Source organism: Diadema setosum, chromosome 3 (assembly GCF_964275005.1).
Source record: "Diadema setosum chromosome 3, eeDiaSeto1, whole genome shotgun sequence".
NCBI classification, from domain to species: Eukaryota; Metazoa; Echinodermata; class Echinoidea; order Diadematoida; family Diadematidae; genus Diadema; species Diadema setosum.
In genome coordinates, this window is record NC_092687.1 from 9,638,219 (window position 1) to 9,653,936 (window position 15,718).

At 35.8% G+C, this 15,718-nt stretch overlaps 1 protein-coding gene across 1 annotated transcript; it reads right to left on the reverse strand.

Moving 5' to 3' along the window:
* Positions 1-10,736: 10,736 nt before the first annotated feature.
* Positions 10,737-13,330, reverse strand: LOC140247018 (transmembrane protein 233-like). The gene is made up of 2 exons (XM_072326322.1): positions 13,200-13,330; positions 10,737-10,985 (listed from the first exon to the last, which is right to left on the reverse strand). The coding sequence occupies exons 1-2, from the start codon at positions 13,308-13,310 to the stop codon at positions 10,737-10,739; spliced, it is 360 nt and encodes a 119-aa protein (XP_072182423.1). The 5' UTR covers positions 13,311-13,330.
* Positions 13,331-15,718: the final 2,388 nt, after the last annotated feature.

Here is a 15,718-nt window from a genome sequence, read left to right on the forward strand (position 1 = left end):
TGAGACCGGTGTCTGCGAACTGAATGACGTCATAAAAGATGAGGCGCATATTGATGACTTTGAACCAATTGAGGGATGTCGCTACTTTCAATAATGTTACGATGTGATATCTTTATTGATTATTAATTGGTATGGTAATTTCAACACTTTACTCCCCTCATTGTTATCTTGGATGATGGGAGCAAATGTGTAACTAATAGCATTTTGCAATATCATAACACAGTTCTCAGTAAGGTTATTATTCACTCAGGTAATAATAGTTATAGTGGTGTTCAATAGTTTGAGAAAAAAAAAAACAACGTAAAATTACTACACTGCATTTAAGTGCTATAAGCATGACATAGCGTCATAAGAAAATGACTAGGCAAGAATACAAGAAGTAGAACCGACATGAGTCAGAGCACATTCAAATGAGTAGAATCGAAGAAGTGAAATTCGGTTAATGATTGAGATGTACATGAAGTGATAAAGAGTCCTGTATTAATTGAGCGAGGGGTGCTGGCTCTGCACAATCACGTAGACGTAGAGGAGATGGGTTTAATTTATCTAACACACACAATGTACGGGGTATTGGCATGGTCATAATACCCAGTGTAATTGATATCATTGGTATCGTCGTCATCATTATCATCGTCTTTTTCATCATCATCGTCATTATCATTATTGTTATCATTATTTTTGTTTTCATTTGTTTATTCATTCATTCATTTGACCGAGAAACTGTACAGTTTACAGTTTACTTACAATTACACGGGACATGCAGTAAAGAAAAGAACACGTTTCACGCAGGTCTGAGCTGGAAATTTTGCTGGAAAAAAGCACAATGTCCCGCTTTGTGTTCACAATATAATCACATGCATTGTAGTCAGCACAAAAGTGTAAAAATATTCCAATTTGACAGTATGCAGATTATTTCATATTGTGGTATGTGTTATTCTTTTTTTTTAATTCACATAGTAATGTTCTGTTTCGCACTATGAATTGATGATCCACAATGTTCTTATTCCGTTAAAATGCACGAATTTAAAAGATTTCACACTGTGCTGCCCACAGTATGTAAACACTGTGCTTCACATTGTTTTTCACATTGTTGGACACTGTTCTTTCGAGCAGGGAAAAGCGTAAAGAAAAAAAATACACTAATATGCATAGTCATCAAGACAAAAACATAAGATCTACTAAATGATATATCAACAGGAATCAAAGAATGCTTTGAGTAAGACTTGCTATGTTAGGAAAGCTCGTGCGACAAGGAAATGTTATGAAAAATGACACGCATCATAGGAGTTGACCATACAGATCTTAAATCGAAAAGTTTGTAAATGCTAAAGATGGAATTATGTTTGAATTTACTTTATCTCTACACTTTAACATTAATGCATTCACAAACAAATCGATCACAGTCTCATCAAAATAAATGAGAATAAGGTAGTTCATGGTTAGCGCATGTTTTATTTGACCCCTACACCACAGACTTTCAAATAACATGGAAAGGACCTGTGACAGAGCATTTTTTGTTGAAGCATGCCACCTTTGTAATCAATGTCAATGAAGTGCGTGTGTAGCTTTTGTTAAACATTATTGATGAATGTAACAAGGTGAAACACACAACTTAACATTTCAAATCCTCATTTGCCTGAGGATTTTTTTTTTTCGTTTGAAAGTCAATGGCAAATACATAAACATTCTCATTTGACCTTTATTTTGCACATGCGCAAATCGCAACCGTGAACTCCCTTATACTTACAAGAGTACTTAAAGGAAATTGATGTTTTAACCTTTAGGAAGTAACATTTTGTACCACGACGTCAGCATCCAAGAAGAATAAAAAAAAAAGAAGAAGATATAATCTTTCTTTATCAATTCAAGATAATCATACGAGATTAAATCCGTTAACAAAGAAAGAAAGTAATCAAAACCAATGTGATAATTTTAAATTATGTATGTAGAATGTACCTTTTGCTGATTTGTAATTGCAGTACCACAGGAATCCATTTTCTAGATTTAATGATGACCTTCTTTGAAAACCATTTGCACTAAAATTCGTCATGTTTTCCTTGACCGGGCAATGTAAATTTATTTATTTTTTTTTATACGGTGTAGTAGGCCCATGAGAAAGTAAATTGTCCCTTTGGCTTGAATTTCGATAGCAGTCTTTTTGGTATAGAAAAACAATTGGATTTGTGGTCACATATAGTGCACAATTATTTGTGTAATATGTCAGAATGCATACTTGTTAGTGACTCAGGTTTGAATGACGTTATTAATTTTATTTATTTCAAAACCGCATAGGCATGGTATATAGGCACGTAATGTTATAGCTAAACTGATAAATTTATGAATTGTCTGTACCTAAAGAAACACTAGCAAAATATTCAAAGTAGTAGTGAAAGAGTAGAGCATCAAAACACCGAAAATGTAGTGGACAAATTTTAACACATTCAATTATTGATAAGTGCGGCAAATATTCTTCATAATAGCGTCCTCTGGAAACGACCATTTTGATAACATCATCAAACAACAACAAAAAACATCAAAATTGTTAAAACACTAATGGAACTTTATACACGAGGCGCGTGCTAACGCACATGAAAATCTCGAGGAAACAAATAATGATCAGTGCAGAGAGTCCTTCGTGTACCGGTTGCCTGAATAAGAGCAAATTGATAAAATATTGCGAGCTATGTTCAATTTCGTTAATTAGATTTAGTGGCACTGAAATACTGAATGTTACAATGAACTGCCTCTAACGACCCCCAAAATCCTGACCGAAAGTGATTTCAATTCGCTCCCACCATCGAATATCAGTTTTGATATAGTTATGAGTTTACTTTACGCCTGATGGGGCAACGTCGGGCTCGTATTTGCGATGAACAATACTGCGTACTGACTGCTGTTAATTATGCATATTTTAATGGATAGGTATGGATTTCTAAGGTATGAAAAAAATGAAAACACGTGGAGAAACCTTTTAGTTCTACACGAAATTTATCTCATATTGATCCGGGCTCCATCACTAGCCATGAACAAGTAACAAATTCATCATTTGAAATAAAGTACTATATTATCATGTACATTTTTTTTTTTGCCACTCTGAACAATGACACCTCCTCGAGTTTTTGTGATCGCATGCATACTGTCTGCACTCTTCTATTCATGATATAAAAAAAGGTTTAACAAAAGAATCTGATCATACGCTGCCCCCGACTTCGATAAGGGGGGGGGGAGAGTAAGGAGAACAAACAACACGTAGAATAGAAACGTAGAACTGGCAATTCCATCACTTAGTATGGCCGTATAATTACAACTGACGTTGTATTAGAGCCTGTAAATATTGCAAGATTTTTTTTTTTCAAACTGAGCTAAGCGTCATTTTTAAACAAGTCCATCATCAGATAGAGCGAAATTAAACCTATCAGTAATACCTCACTTGAGTATTGTAGTATTGAATATTGTAGTAGTTTGGACTACAAAAATCCTGTATTTTCTTATCATTTTCTTTGTTTTAGCAGCGGTAATCACAAATACCTCAACTTTAATTACGAGAAGGAGGTTAGCTCGTTTTGAGATGAAATTGTTCATATGTTTTGTTATTCAGCGTTTACATTAGCTTTTTCATAATTATAGTGATATATTATAAACTACACATATCATTCGCCGTTGCATACGCAATGCAGTGACTTTTGTGCTGATTTCATTTTTTTTTTCATTTTATTTCAAAGTAAAGTTGTGCACAGGTACGTATTCATTTCATGTGTACATTATGCATAGCATTATAGATGATGATGTATGTTTATGCAACCGCATTATATACGTGTATAGTAATTATAATATAACATGGAATGCATATCGCAGCATATATACGGTATGCATAAATACGCTTCATAAATTGTGTGTAGACTCACATGTAGTATGTGTACGTTCAAATGAATGCACAAAATAACTGTGTGTAATGTCCGTTATCACGTGGACAAATCCATGTTTATGCAGTCTCAGCTGTAAATTTATGATAACGACTCTTATAGATATCTATGGTGGTATACTGTATCATGTCTGTATGTGCTAATGTAGTCTAAGTCTATGTATGATTCTCCCTCGTATCATTGTATAAATATCATCAAGTAAAAAAGCACTGCCTTGTAACTTTATTTCATGCAATTGCTTCTGCATTATAATGAATTTCCTTCTGTATTCTATCGTCTATACACTTCACTTCCACTCTTTACAAAACCAACTTGTGTCTGCTTTTTGTGTCTCGAATAGTGTATTATGAGTTTCTGTTTTTGGAAGGCAGCGTATTCACTATAGGTGTGTTGTTGTGTTGTCGGTTGTGGTTGACACTTATAGGTAGAACACACTTGGAGAATGTGTTCACAATATTTCAGTGTGGCCTGAATTCATAGAAGCGTTTGAATTGTCTGAACTTTAAAAGATGAAAAGTAGAAATTGAGCATCGATTTATGGATATCATACTATTTATCCATTAATTAACTTTCATAATATTTTTGGTTGCGGATTCAGTCGTGTAACATCTTCAGGCATATAGTCAGTTTATATTTCAGTTTCAATTTCAATTTCAATTTGAATTTCAATTCATTTATTTTCATTCTTTTCTTTACAACAAAACATTACACAGAATAAATCAGGAATTATATTAATAAACAAACATTCGACTTTGCAAAGGATAAAAGATAATGATACGGATAAACATAAGAATGTATATTAGCAAAAATACAAAGTTATGCTTCAGCTGAGAGAAAAAAAAAACCCAAGACGTCCACTAAAAAGCAAGCGTGTATATTGTGAACCACTCAAAAAAAAAAAAAAATCCTACGAATTAATACTTATTTACAAATACTTATCACATTTCATTTTTTAAGACTGGACGGAACAAAACCGGAGAAACACAACAACATTACACGACCTGACAGAATAGATGAAAAATATGGAAAGAAAGAAAGAAAAAAAAAGAGAATTCCTCCAGGTTGAATAAGGGAAATGGAACAGCGACAGCTGGTGGCTGCACGCACTGACGTCTGTCCATGGTATAAATTTAGTATACATCCTCTTGAAAACAAAGACCTTCTCTAAAGCTGGCTAAAAAAGCAACCGAAATGACTGGTCAAAGTTAGATGTATGTCCGTAACATACACTCTTTTGGCCCCTCTTTTTCGTTTTCTGTTTCTTCTTGTTTTAACCTCTTTTTCTTCTTCTTTATTGTAATCTATAACTTCGTCAATCCTAACAATTAATTATTGCAGATATTAGATGTTTGTATGTGTGTGTGTGTGTGTGTGTGTGTGTGTGTGTGTGTGGGTGTTTGATCACCGAGATTTCCTACGTTCTTTTGACAAATGAGGCATCAAGTGTAGACATTTAAAAGGAAGAAGAAGAAGAAGAAGAAAAAGACCAAAAAAAAAGAAGAAGTCGGAGGAAAGACATCACACGAACCGTCCAAATCCAACTATTCCCAACACGAAACGTCGGTACCAAACGTTATGAATATTTGAATGAAGTCTTATGGTCACCAACATGTCATCGACATATTATGTGATACGGTTGCCCTGTTTGATTTTGATCAAGGTCCTTGGCATTCTTTGAAGATATAAATAGGTATACATTCTAACATATTGGGCTTAATTACCATCCAGCCAACCAGCAGTAAAATATGAATATTTCAAAAAACTTTCATGGTCTAATTGATTATACGCGTCTAGGGCGATTGGTACCCCGGACCCATCCCCTGACCCTAATCCTAATCCTAACCCAAATCCTAACCCAAATCCTAACGCCCTAACCTAACCCTAACCTTAATTTATTTAATACCTTTAATACCTTTAATTTACTCTAACCTTATCACTAACCAATATGATGCCTTGAATCTATTGCCCTCTGCGGGTAAGTGCCATGATACGTGTTATAACGGTCGCCATTAAAAAGTAATCATTGATTCCTTGGATCGCTTCTTAGAATGCCAGAATTTTTGTAATATCCCGTTGTAAATTTACCGGCAGATATAAGTTTAAAAACATAACACAACAAAGAAACAATCATCAGCAAAACAAAAATTAAAAAAATAAAGAAGGTATACTTAGATGAATAAATGTAAAACAAAATCTTCAGAAAAGGTAGTCCAGGAATAGAATCGTTCTTGTGCTTCTTACTTCAGGAGCAATGTATAACAAAGCATGATTTTATATCAAATAAATCTATATAATATAATTTAAGGCTTATTTACTTCGATAGGATTCGTTTCATTGCGTCTTATCTCTTAGCGTATAACAACTCCTTTTTTTTTTTTTTTTTTTTTTTGCTATCATCCGATCATTTCGAAATTCATTCACATGTGTCTAGGACGTGATAGATATTAACAAAACATAAGGAAATCGTTTAGCCTCTGCACGCCATTGTCTGATGAAATAGCACAGACCTGTACATTCTACATCTTTGATCATGCATACTAAACACCAGCTCATGAAAAAATAGCACAAATTCAAATGTGATGTCATTACAACATACCATTTTTATTGGCAAAAGGTATTAAAACATCATTTGAAAGAATACGAAACTATTCTATAAATTCATTTCTGAAATAGAAGCCTGTTCATTGTTTATGGGGACATATTGCTGCAGTCACTATACGTGCCTGTACATGCAAGAGACGCTTACACTCGTACATATATATATATATATATATATATATGTATATATATATATATGAAGAGTTTGTTTGCAAAAACTGATAAGTCCATGTTTGCCAAATGGAGATATTTGCGATTAAAAGTCCAGAAAAATAAAGAGAATAATAAGAAAAAATTTGCTTCTTTTTACCATAACTTCAAAAATATACCATTATAAATATGTAGTGACCAATATATCATTTAAAATGTATTATTTTGTACTTTATGACAGAGATCGTACTTCAAAATCTTCAAAAATGGACATATCGTTTTTTGCAAACAAACCCTTCATATATATGTGTGTGTGTGTATATATGTATATATATATATATATATATATATACATATATATATATATATATATATATATATATATATATATATATACAATAACATTATTGGGATACAAAACATATTTCATAGCAAAGTATCTTGAAAAGAGAATTACTATGTTTAATTCATACACATCATCATATTTGCACATCAGCATGATATGACTTTAGAAAACAAGGGCCAGACAGTGCTGTGCCACTTAAAGTCAGAAATAAACACCACAATGAAAGAATAAGTTCTCTTATTTATGCAAACTAATTTATCGTAAATATTAGAAATTTCGTTACATAGGATATTATTGTACACCTTCACAGATTTCAGTATTCAAAATATGAAATATTTTCTTTACATGTCAGGTATTTGGATGCATTTTTTATGGTTTGCACTTTGAATGGCTTGCCATTGTTTGCCGAGTTTTTAGATCCCTTCGAATTATTGACATTGATTTGAATCATACTTTAATAATTATATTATGTTGTGAAATAGCAATGCAGTGAGATTTTTTAATGAATTTCATGGTATTTGATTACACTAAAATCAAACGCTCATTATCATTATCACCATAATCAATTAAAAATAGCAGCAATATCGGATTTATACTCGTCAGAAGTCGCTGCTTCAGAGACAATTAACAGGCAGGAATTCAATGTAGACATGCCTCTTGTAAATCCGTACAGGATTTAACGGAACGATCAATCTGTGCGCTGGGTATTAAGCACGTTTATGTAGCTTCGTAATATTGCCACAGGAATAAAAAATCTACGTCGACAGATTATCCAGAAGGTTTTAGGATAATGTAACAATCTTTCGTCTGACTAACCTGTATCTGACAGACTGCACCAGCTTTTAAGTTGCATAGAACGTGCAAAAAAAAAAAATGTCCAGAATGTCCCTTGAACATTCTTGACGCATATACTATCAATAGCCAACAAGAAAGCAAGTCAACAGAAAATAGTTTGTTCAACATAATCACTGTTCTTTTCCACCACCAACATTTCTCCAGAATAGGCGAGGTGTCCCTTAAGAGATTTGGGTTGAAGACAAGGTAGCTTTGGAACAAGAACAACAATAATAATAATGATAATAATAATAATAATAATAATAATAATAATAATAATAATAATAATAATAATAATAATAATAATAATAATAATAATAATAATAATAATAATAATAAAGTAGTCTTATTAATCCAGGGTAGTCTCTTCAGTGTTGCCACTGCTCTGCCAGAGGGCACTGTATTATTATTACCCTAGCGTTGCCAGGTACCCATTTATACACCCGGATTGAGAGGGACATGGTGGGTGAAAACATCTTGTCCAAACACGTAAGCACTGGGCGGGATTCGTACTCGGGTCCTCCGATCGGGAGTCGGGAGTCTTATCCACTATGCCACAGCGCCCCCACCCAACCCCCACCCAATAATGGGTGTCAAATTCATTCTTCGACCACTGGCATGCATTCAAAAACAATTTGTTTGTGTAAATGTTGTTGTTTTTGGTGTTTTGTTTTGTTTTGTTTTTGTTTTTGTTTTTTTGTCTTCTCTTCTGCATTCATACCAGTGTATGTACCCAATCCTTCGCAATATCAATCCAGGGAGCGTTTTGTCATTACACTTACATCATGAAGTGGGCCAGTCTACATGTGTCCACAATGGCGCGTATTGTAGTCTCATTTTCCCCTTTTTTCTTCTTTTTCCTTTTTTCTTTCTCTTTTCCTTCCTAAGTTGATTTCATGTCAGTTGACATTGGTTTCTTTGATTGTGTTTCATGTAATGTTTGTAGATTTATGCAGTCATTATTTGTTCTCTTATGTATTTTCCGAGGGTCCCATACCCTACAAGCTTCGCTTTTTAGTGGGACCCTCCATTTCCATTCCAATCCTTGTATCATGCATATATTATGTATATACCTTAGAAAATGAATTTATGTTGTTACTCGTGATCACATGTACGTTTTCTGTAAAATTGTTACAAATATGTTCAGGTAATGCATTGTATATAATTTTCCCTGTTAATTAAATGGAAAGTAAAGGGTGAACGTTGAAAGTTGAAGTTGAGGGAAACGTTAGGAAAAAAACAACAACAGAGAGATGAATGGCACCAATGAGCTGATAATAAATGCCAACTAAAGTCGAGATTTTTCGGCATTGTGTGTACCCACAAAGAGATCAGTGATAAATCTAGACAATTCGTGACGAGGCTTCTCGAAAATATCCGAGCCGGGCCATCAACCCACTCTGTGGTATCTCCACGCTACCTCGTCTTTAAAAGAAACATAGTTGACAAATGAAGAACTCAGGGTTTTAATCCCTTACCCGGGGTTTCTATATTTTCAGTTATGTTCTATTTCAATCCTGGAGCTTTTACCACATTGTCACTGTGGGGCCCCTTTCGAGAGCTCAAAAAAGGAGCCAAAGCGAATCGATGCGCTCTCTGAAGAAACGTACCTCGTGAGTTATTTTTCGAGGGAGTCACACGTTCTGTCGTGATTGGTCATCCACCCTTGCCCTGTTACAGACGTCACGAACAGAGAGAATTAACTTTTTGCATTATGACGTATGTGCGTTTATTCTTCTCATGCTCTGATAATGGGTACGCGTTTTTTGAGCATACTGGGAGATTCACGCGTGCACAAATTAGCGGGTTACAAAACACGAGTTGTGTAACTCGCTGGCAAACTCGAGTTTTGTTTTGGGGTTTGTTTGTTTGTTTGTTTGTTTGTTTGTTTGTTTGTTTGTGTGTGTGTTTTTTTTTTCACGCGCTGACACATACCCACAAAAACAACAAGTTAGCGGGATCAGCAGCGCGATGTTAAAACCAAGAAATCTTGCTCTTATTTCTGAATTAGCGCGCTAATTTGCCCCGTGGTGACGTGTGAACGGTCACCCAAATAAACTTGAGTTTAATATATATATCCCATCATTCAAAGTGGGCGTCCTAACAGGCGTGCGCTCCACATCAGTGTGAGGCTCAAGAACAATAGTTTTATCGATTTATCGATCGGCAATTAGCGGGTTATTCTTTTACTTGTGAACGGTTGCAAAAAAAACAAAAAACAAAAAAAAAAAACTCTGAGTTTCGGATCGCCCTTGGTAACCCGCTATTTTGCACGTGTGAATGCGGCTATGGGGAAGTAGTCCACTTTGGGCTCTTTATGATACGGAACCTACACTTTAGGAGCGTTTGAGCTCTCTTCTGGCGGGAGTATGGTATAAGGTATGGTATGCTTAAACCCTCGAATGCATTGAGGCTATAACCCAAAGAGGGCTTATGTTGATTACAATGATTGTGAATAAATATAGAAATCAAAAAAAAAAAAAAATCCGGGAAAAGGTAAGGTAAAAGAGACAGGTTACTCAGTCCCTGTGATAAGTATCTTGTGTCCCTTCAATAATTTCTTACAGTGAGGTTATTGCCTTTGACATTGACTAATAAACTTTGTCCATGGTGAAGATACAAGTGCTTAGTTTGTTTGTTTATTTGTTTGTTTTTGTCTGAGGTTGACATGATATCCGAAAGGAAGCAAAGCTTTCTTCTCTCTCCTTAGCCAGTCTCTTTCATGGTTATCGCATTCCTCTCTAAGCCATTAGAATTATTATAAAGATGGACGTTGCATTGCTTTTAGCTGTGGATGAATGACCGGAAGAGAGCATTGTCACGTGTTCTTTCACATCTGGTTCAATGTTGGCGTTTATGTAATACACCTGCAGTCTGTCTCCTTTTTACACGTAGTGCGTTTCCCCCCACGAGGATGAGTAGGAATGGGTGTCCATGTAGGGCCCCCTGCCGATGTCGGGGTTGGCAGCGGCGGGTTTCCTATTGCTCTGCTCAATGATGAAGAAGATGAGCATGACGATGCACACGACGAGCATGATGATTCCGATTATGACGCCTGCTATCGACCACCGCTTGGTGGATTTGGATGCTTCTACCGAGCCGGCGATATCTCCCTCCTTGTACTTGTCTTTTACCTGAAATGGTCAATCACCAATGAAACATTAAGCATAATATATTGGTGTTGGATTTATACAGTAATAACTTTCAAAAATTACTTCTGATTTCATCTTACAAAGGGATAGTTATATAGCTAGTTGTAAGACGGCAATGACATAAATTTGTATTAAAAAGAAAATTTTCAGTCACTCCTGATTTTAAGTCAGATACGACTTTTAAAGGGCGTGTACAGTTCTGGTCGAGGTGAAGATTTTGCGAGATATTCAAAAACCACTCCATGAGATGTCAAAGGGCATGCAGTTCTCAGGGGTATCAAAAGTTTATTCGATAAAAATCGGTTTTGAAATGGCTGATATATCTGAAAACAAGGTTAAACAAAGAGATCCTAATAAAGTTGTGGCATGTCGCCTTTTATTATTAGCACTTTTTTTTGATATCTCAGCCATTCGAAAACCAATTTTCATCAAATAAACATTGAATCCTTCTTAAAATTACATGCTCTTTCATATTTCATAAGAGGCATTTCATCATCTCACTTAGGAATGTTCAAAGCAGGAATCCCTACCTCAACCAGTACTGTACAGTCCCTTTAATTTGCATTTGCGGAGAGCAGTAATTAGTTTATCTCTCTTTTTTTTTTTTTTTTTTGGGGGGGGGGGAGAGTGGCAACAATAAAGGATGAGGATGACATCTTAAGGGTACGTCATGGGCAAAAGTGACGTCATTGAAGCTAGAGTTGTTTCATATCCACTCAAGACGGATCTATTTAAGAATTCCACTAATTCCATTTTCTAGCAGAATGAATTTGCTCCAGATTTACTTCCTCCAAAAGACGGGAAGTAATGATATACCCCTTAACAGAAATACACCACTTGAAGGAATGTACATTTCCCCCATACGCTCTCCAATAACTCTCTGCATTAAACTTACTTTACTATATACTGCATTTCACAAATGTCGGTAGATTGCCGTTTGATTAATTGCTGTTTGCTTAATGCTGTAAACAGCAATGTTCTTAATATTTGCAGATTTCGCGGGTAAATCCGAAGCTGTAAAGTCTGTACGTCCCGTTTGTAAGTTAGATTCCTTTCATCTCCTGGCATATTGCAGTTGCAGATCTTTCCTCAGAATAATACAACTGGAAACTGCTTTATGATGGAGGGGTAAATGACACTACAGATTTCCAGTGAATTCATTCGGTCTTCGAAAAAAAAAAAAATCCCTACGTGATTATTGGTACGAAGGGGGGGGGGGGGGAGGGGGAGCTATTACCGAATGACAAAGGGTCAGCTTGTAATTTTTGTTTTTAATTCTGGGATGTATTTCCGTAACATAAGTTCAAAATGAACTTTTGGTGACACGACAATTGTTGCGGTCTTACTTTTTCCAAGGACTTAGGGTTAGGGTTATGGTTGTGTTAGAGTTCTAGGTTTAGTTTGATGTGCGGATTAGATTATGGTAATAGCGTTATGCTTGACTCACCTCCCTGGTAGAATTCATGTTTGTCTTGATAGCGTGCAGACGTATTATTGGAGCAATTTTCATAGGAGGAAATGTCATAGAACCTAAACGATGTCGTGGCTCATTATTCTTTAACGATGCAAAGCGATAAAATCAAAGGACCTTTAAAGACTGGGTAGAGTGGGTGTATTATTAGGTGGGAATTAAATGACTGGCCCGGATAAGATATACTCTAGAATCCCCATAAACGAGGTGTGTAAAGGTTTATTGCTGATCTCTTTGCAAGTACACACCCAGTCGAAGAATCTCTACTGCAGAGTCGACCGGTGCCGAGGAGCGTACGCTTCGATGTACATTATGTGCGAACTGGGGTACTATTCGGGGGCAGCGAATGAGTCGGCTCCCGTGAATCCCAACCATACCGGGTCTTTAGCTTGTCCGCATTCTTCTCCCAAGCTCCACAAAGACCAGTCCTGCTAAATCCCCCTATCTCCCCCCCCCCCCCCCCCGTCGCCTCTTTGGAAAAAAAAAAAAAAAAAAGCCTCTGCTGCCTTGAGTGTAGACTAAGCGTGCCAACAACAACAACAACAACAACAACAACAACAAATGGCGTTTTCGACAGTGTTCCAGTAACGGTGCGACGACGGTCTGGAGCTGGGCCTCCGGATGTGTTCGTTGCTGTACAGTATTGTGATTAGTCTCAAATCAGACACAAAGAAGATATACGTCCAGACCGCTTTGGCTAAAGGCTACCCCACTTTGTCACGCACCTGTATGGATTTGATGAGGGCAACTATACCAAGAGGAAGACAACAGAAGATGGTGACCATGATCGCCAGTAGGAGGTGATCGTTGGGCATCGGCTCCGTGTTCCGCAGCATCTCCACCGATGAGGGCGACTTTCATGGGAATAAATACAAAAAGAAACGGAGAAAATAAACGAAAGTGCAAGAGTACGTTATTACATACAAAATAACAAAACATGCTTCACAGACTTTATGTGAGATTTGTTGGCCTCGTCAACATTGTTATAGGCCTACAATTGTACATAGCATTGTGTAATGTCAAGAGTTAAAATAAAAAAAAACGACCATTTTTATCAACTTCAGATATTTGAGATTAGAGCTGTTCAAAAAATAAGAGAATAGTTGAAACACCTTTGATGCTTTTAGTAACATCTTCCGAAATACTTTCTCTTAACCCGTAGAGGACGGTTTGATTTTGCTACAACACGGATTTCCCATAGGCACCTGCCCGAGTATACTCGGGACTCGTCCTCAACGGGTTAAGGAATGAGGAAAGAATCATTAAAGAGACTTCTCCACTTTTGTTCGAGTTTTTCAAATTTTTCATACATAATATTATATATATATATATATATATATATATATATATATTTACAAATGTATGAAAAATGTTATAAAATTCGATATTTTCATGTATATGTTGTTATGCATGTATATTATACATCAAATATTATATTTTTCTTCCATTTGGGGGGGGGTCAAATTTGCGGATTTCTTTGCAAGTTCTTGTCAGAATGGAACTTTTTCGTTTATATCAACCTGCTTTAAGAAATATTGTTTTTAGCAACGAAGATCATAACATCCATGCGTGAGAGAACACAGTGTAAACACACTTTCCCACAGTGTGAACACACTTTCCCACAGTGTGTTCACACTGTGCTTACATAGTTGACTCTCTGAACACAGTGGGTAAACCAAAATTCCGGGTTCAACACAGTGTGTGTATTGCAGAGTCTACTGTGTGAACGCAATGGAGACACTGTGTGACACTGTCCTCTATCCGACAGGGATATCTATACAATGATAAAGAAATATTGCTACGTACCTTGTATGCACCTGTACACGATAAGAGAAATGGAAGAGAGAAGGAAAACTATCATGATTACGTTTCTCGTACACCAAACAGGAAATATACTTCGAACGGTCGATAATAATATTCATTACAAAATATCTTGAAGACAAAGCCCCAAACACATCGTGGCAGATATCATCAAATGAACATATGAATTTCGTGTATTTACAATATAATATGACTGGTATGTAAAGCTGAGTCTTGAGGTTTCTAGTGAAATGAAGGACATGACATTGATTGGCATCAGGTTATATCGACGACAGCATTTTGAAAAGGGTAAACCCATTAACCGCATGAAGAGATAAGCGTTTCCTGACGAACCATGACTAAACATTCCAGACAAGCTGTCAGCCCCCAAGATCAACACGATACACATGAAGAGTTCGATTGCAAAAGGAATTAACTCCATTTTTGTTCATGTGAGGGATATATATACTGAAAGAAATTAGACTGAGGCGGACGTTGCTCTCGATCTTGAGTCTCCCTTTTATTCAGTCAAGCTTTCGGCCAGTCAGCAGGCCTTCTTCAGGATCTACCAATGATGTCTAATTTCACCTCAGTCTAATTTCTTTCAGTATATATGCACCCAACAATGAGGCACCGCGCACGTTTGGGAAGGGAACTATCTCTCGCACTATATATATATATATATATATATATATATATATATATATATATATATATATATATCCCCATAGCGATTAAAGCTGTTTAGCAGCAAAGAAAGAATATAAGAAACTAAAAGGGACTTTTGTTTATAACTTCAAGAATATGAGGCATCACTTGAAAGGTTTTATCTTGATCTATCTGATGACGGAATTTCACTCAAAATTTTAGGCATGGCGCGTTTCACCCATTTTGCGATCAAACTCTTCTTAATACACATGTATGCTCTTAAGGAGCGCAAAACAAAAATAATACTGGTAATAGATTTTTGAGTAGATGATGTCATAAAAGATTATGTCATCCTCAAATATACAAATCGTGGCAAGTATAAAGCGAGGATAGTTTTTAGGTTCTAATTCGATAAAAATACTGAATTATTTTCTTTGAATGTTACATGGTTTGCCAGATCATGAATTGACTCACAACATTATAAATGACATAATCTCACATTTATGTCTGTTACTTTATAGTGAATTTCAATGGTAACGGCATGTTAATATTGGTATTGAAATGAATTATTTTTGTAATATTGGGAATTGATTTTGAATTAAAATTCATTGAACTTAGGTTCAATTGAAAGATTCAATGAGATCACAAGTTTCAGATATAGGACGGATACATGTTAGCAAGGTGAATAACAGGTCAAGATTCTGTGTTTTGTCCTACTGTAGTCTGTACGATTCAAAAGCTTATTATTACATTTTTAGCATGGCAAGTATAAGCTCTATCTATTAATTAATACGCC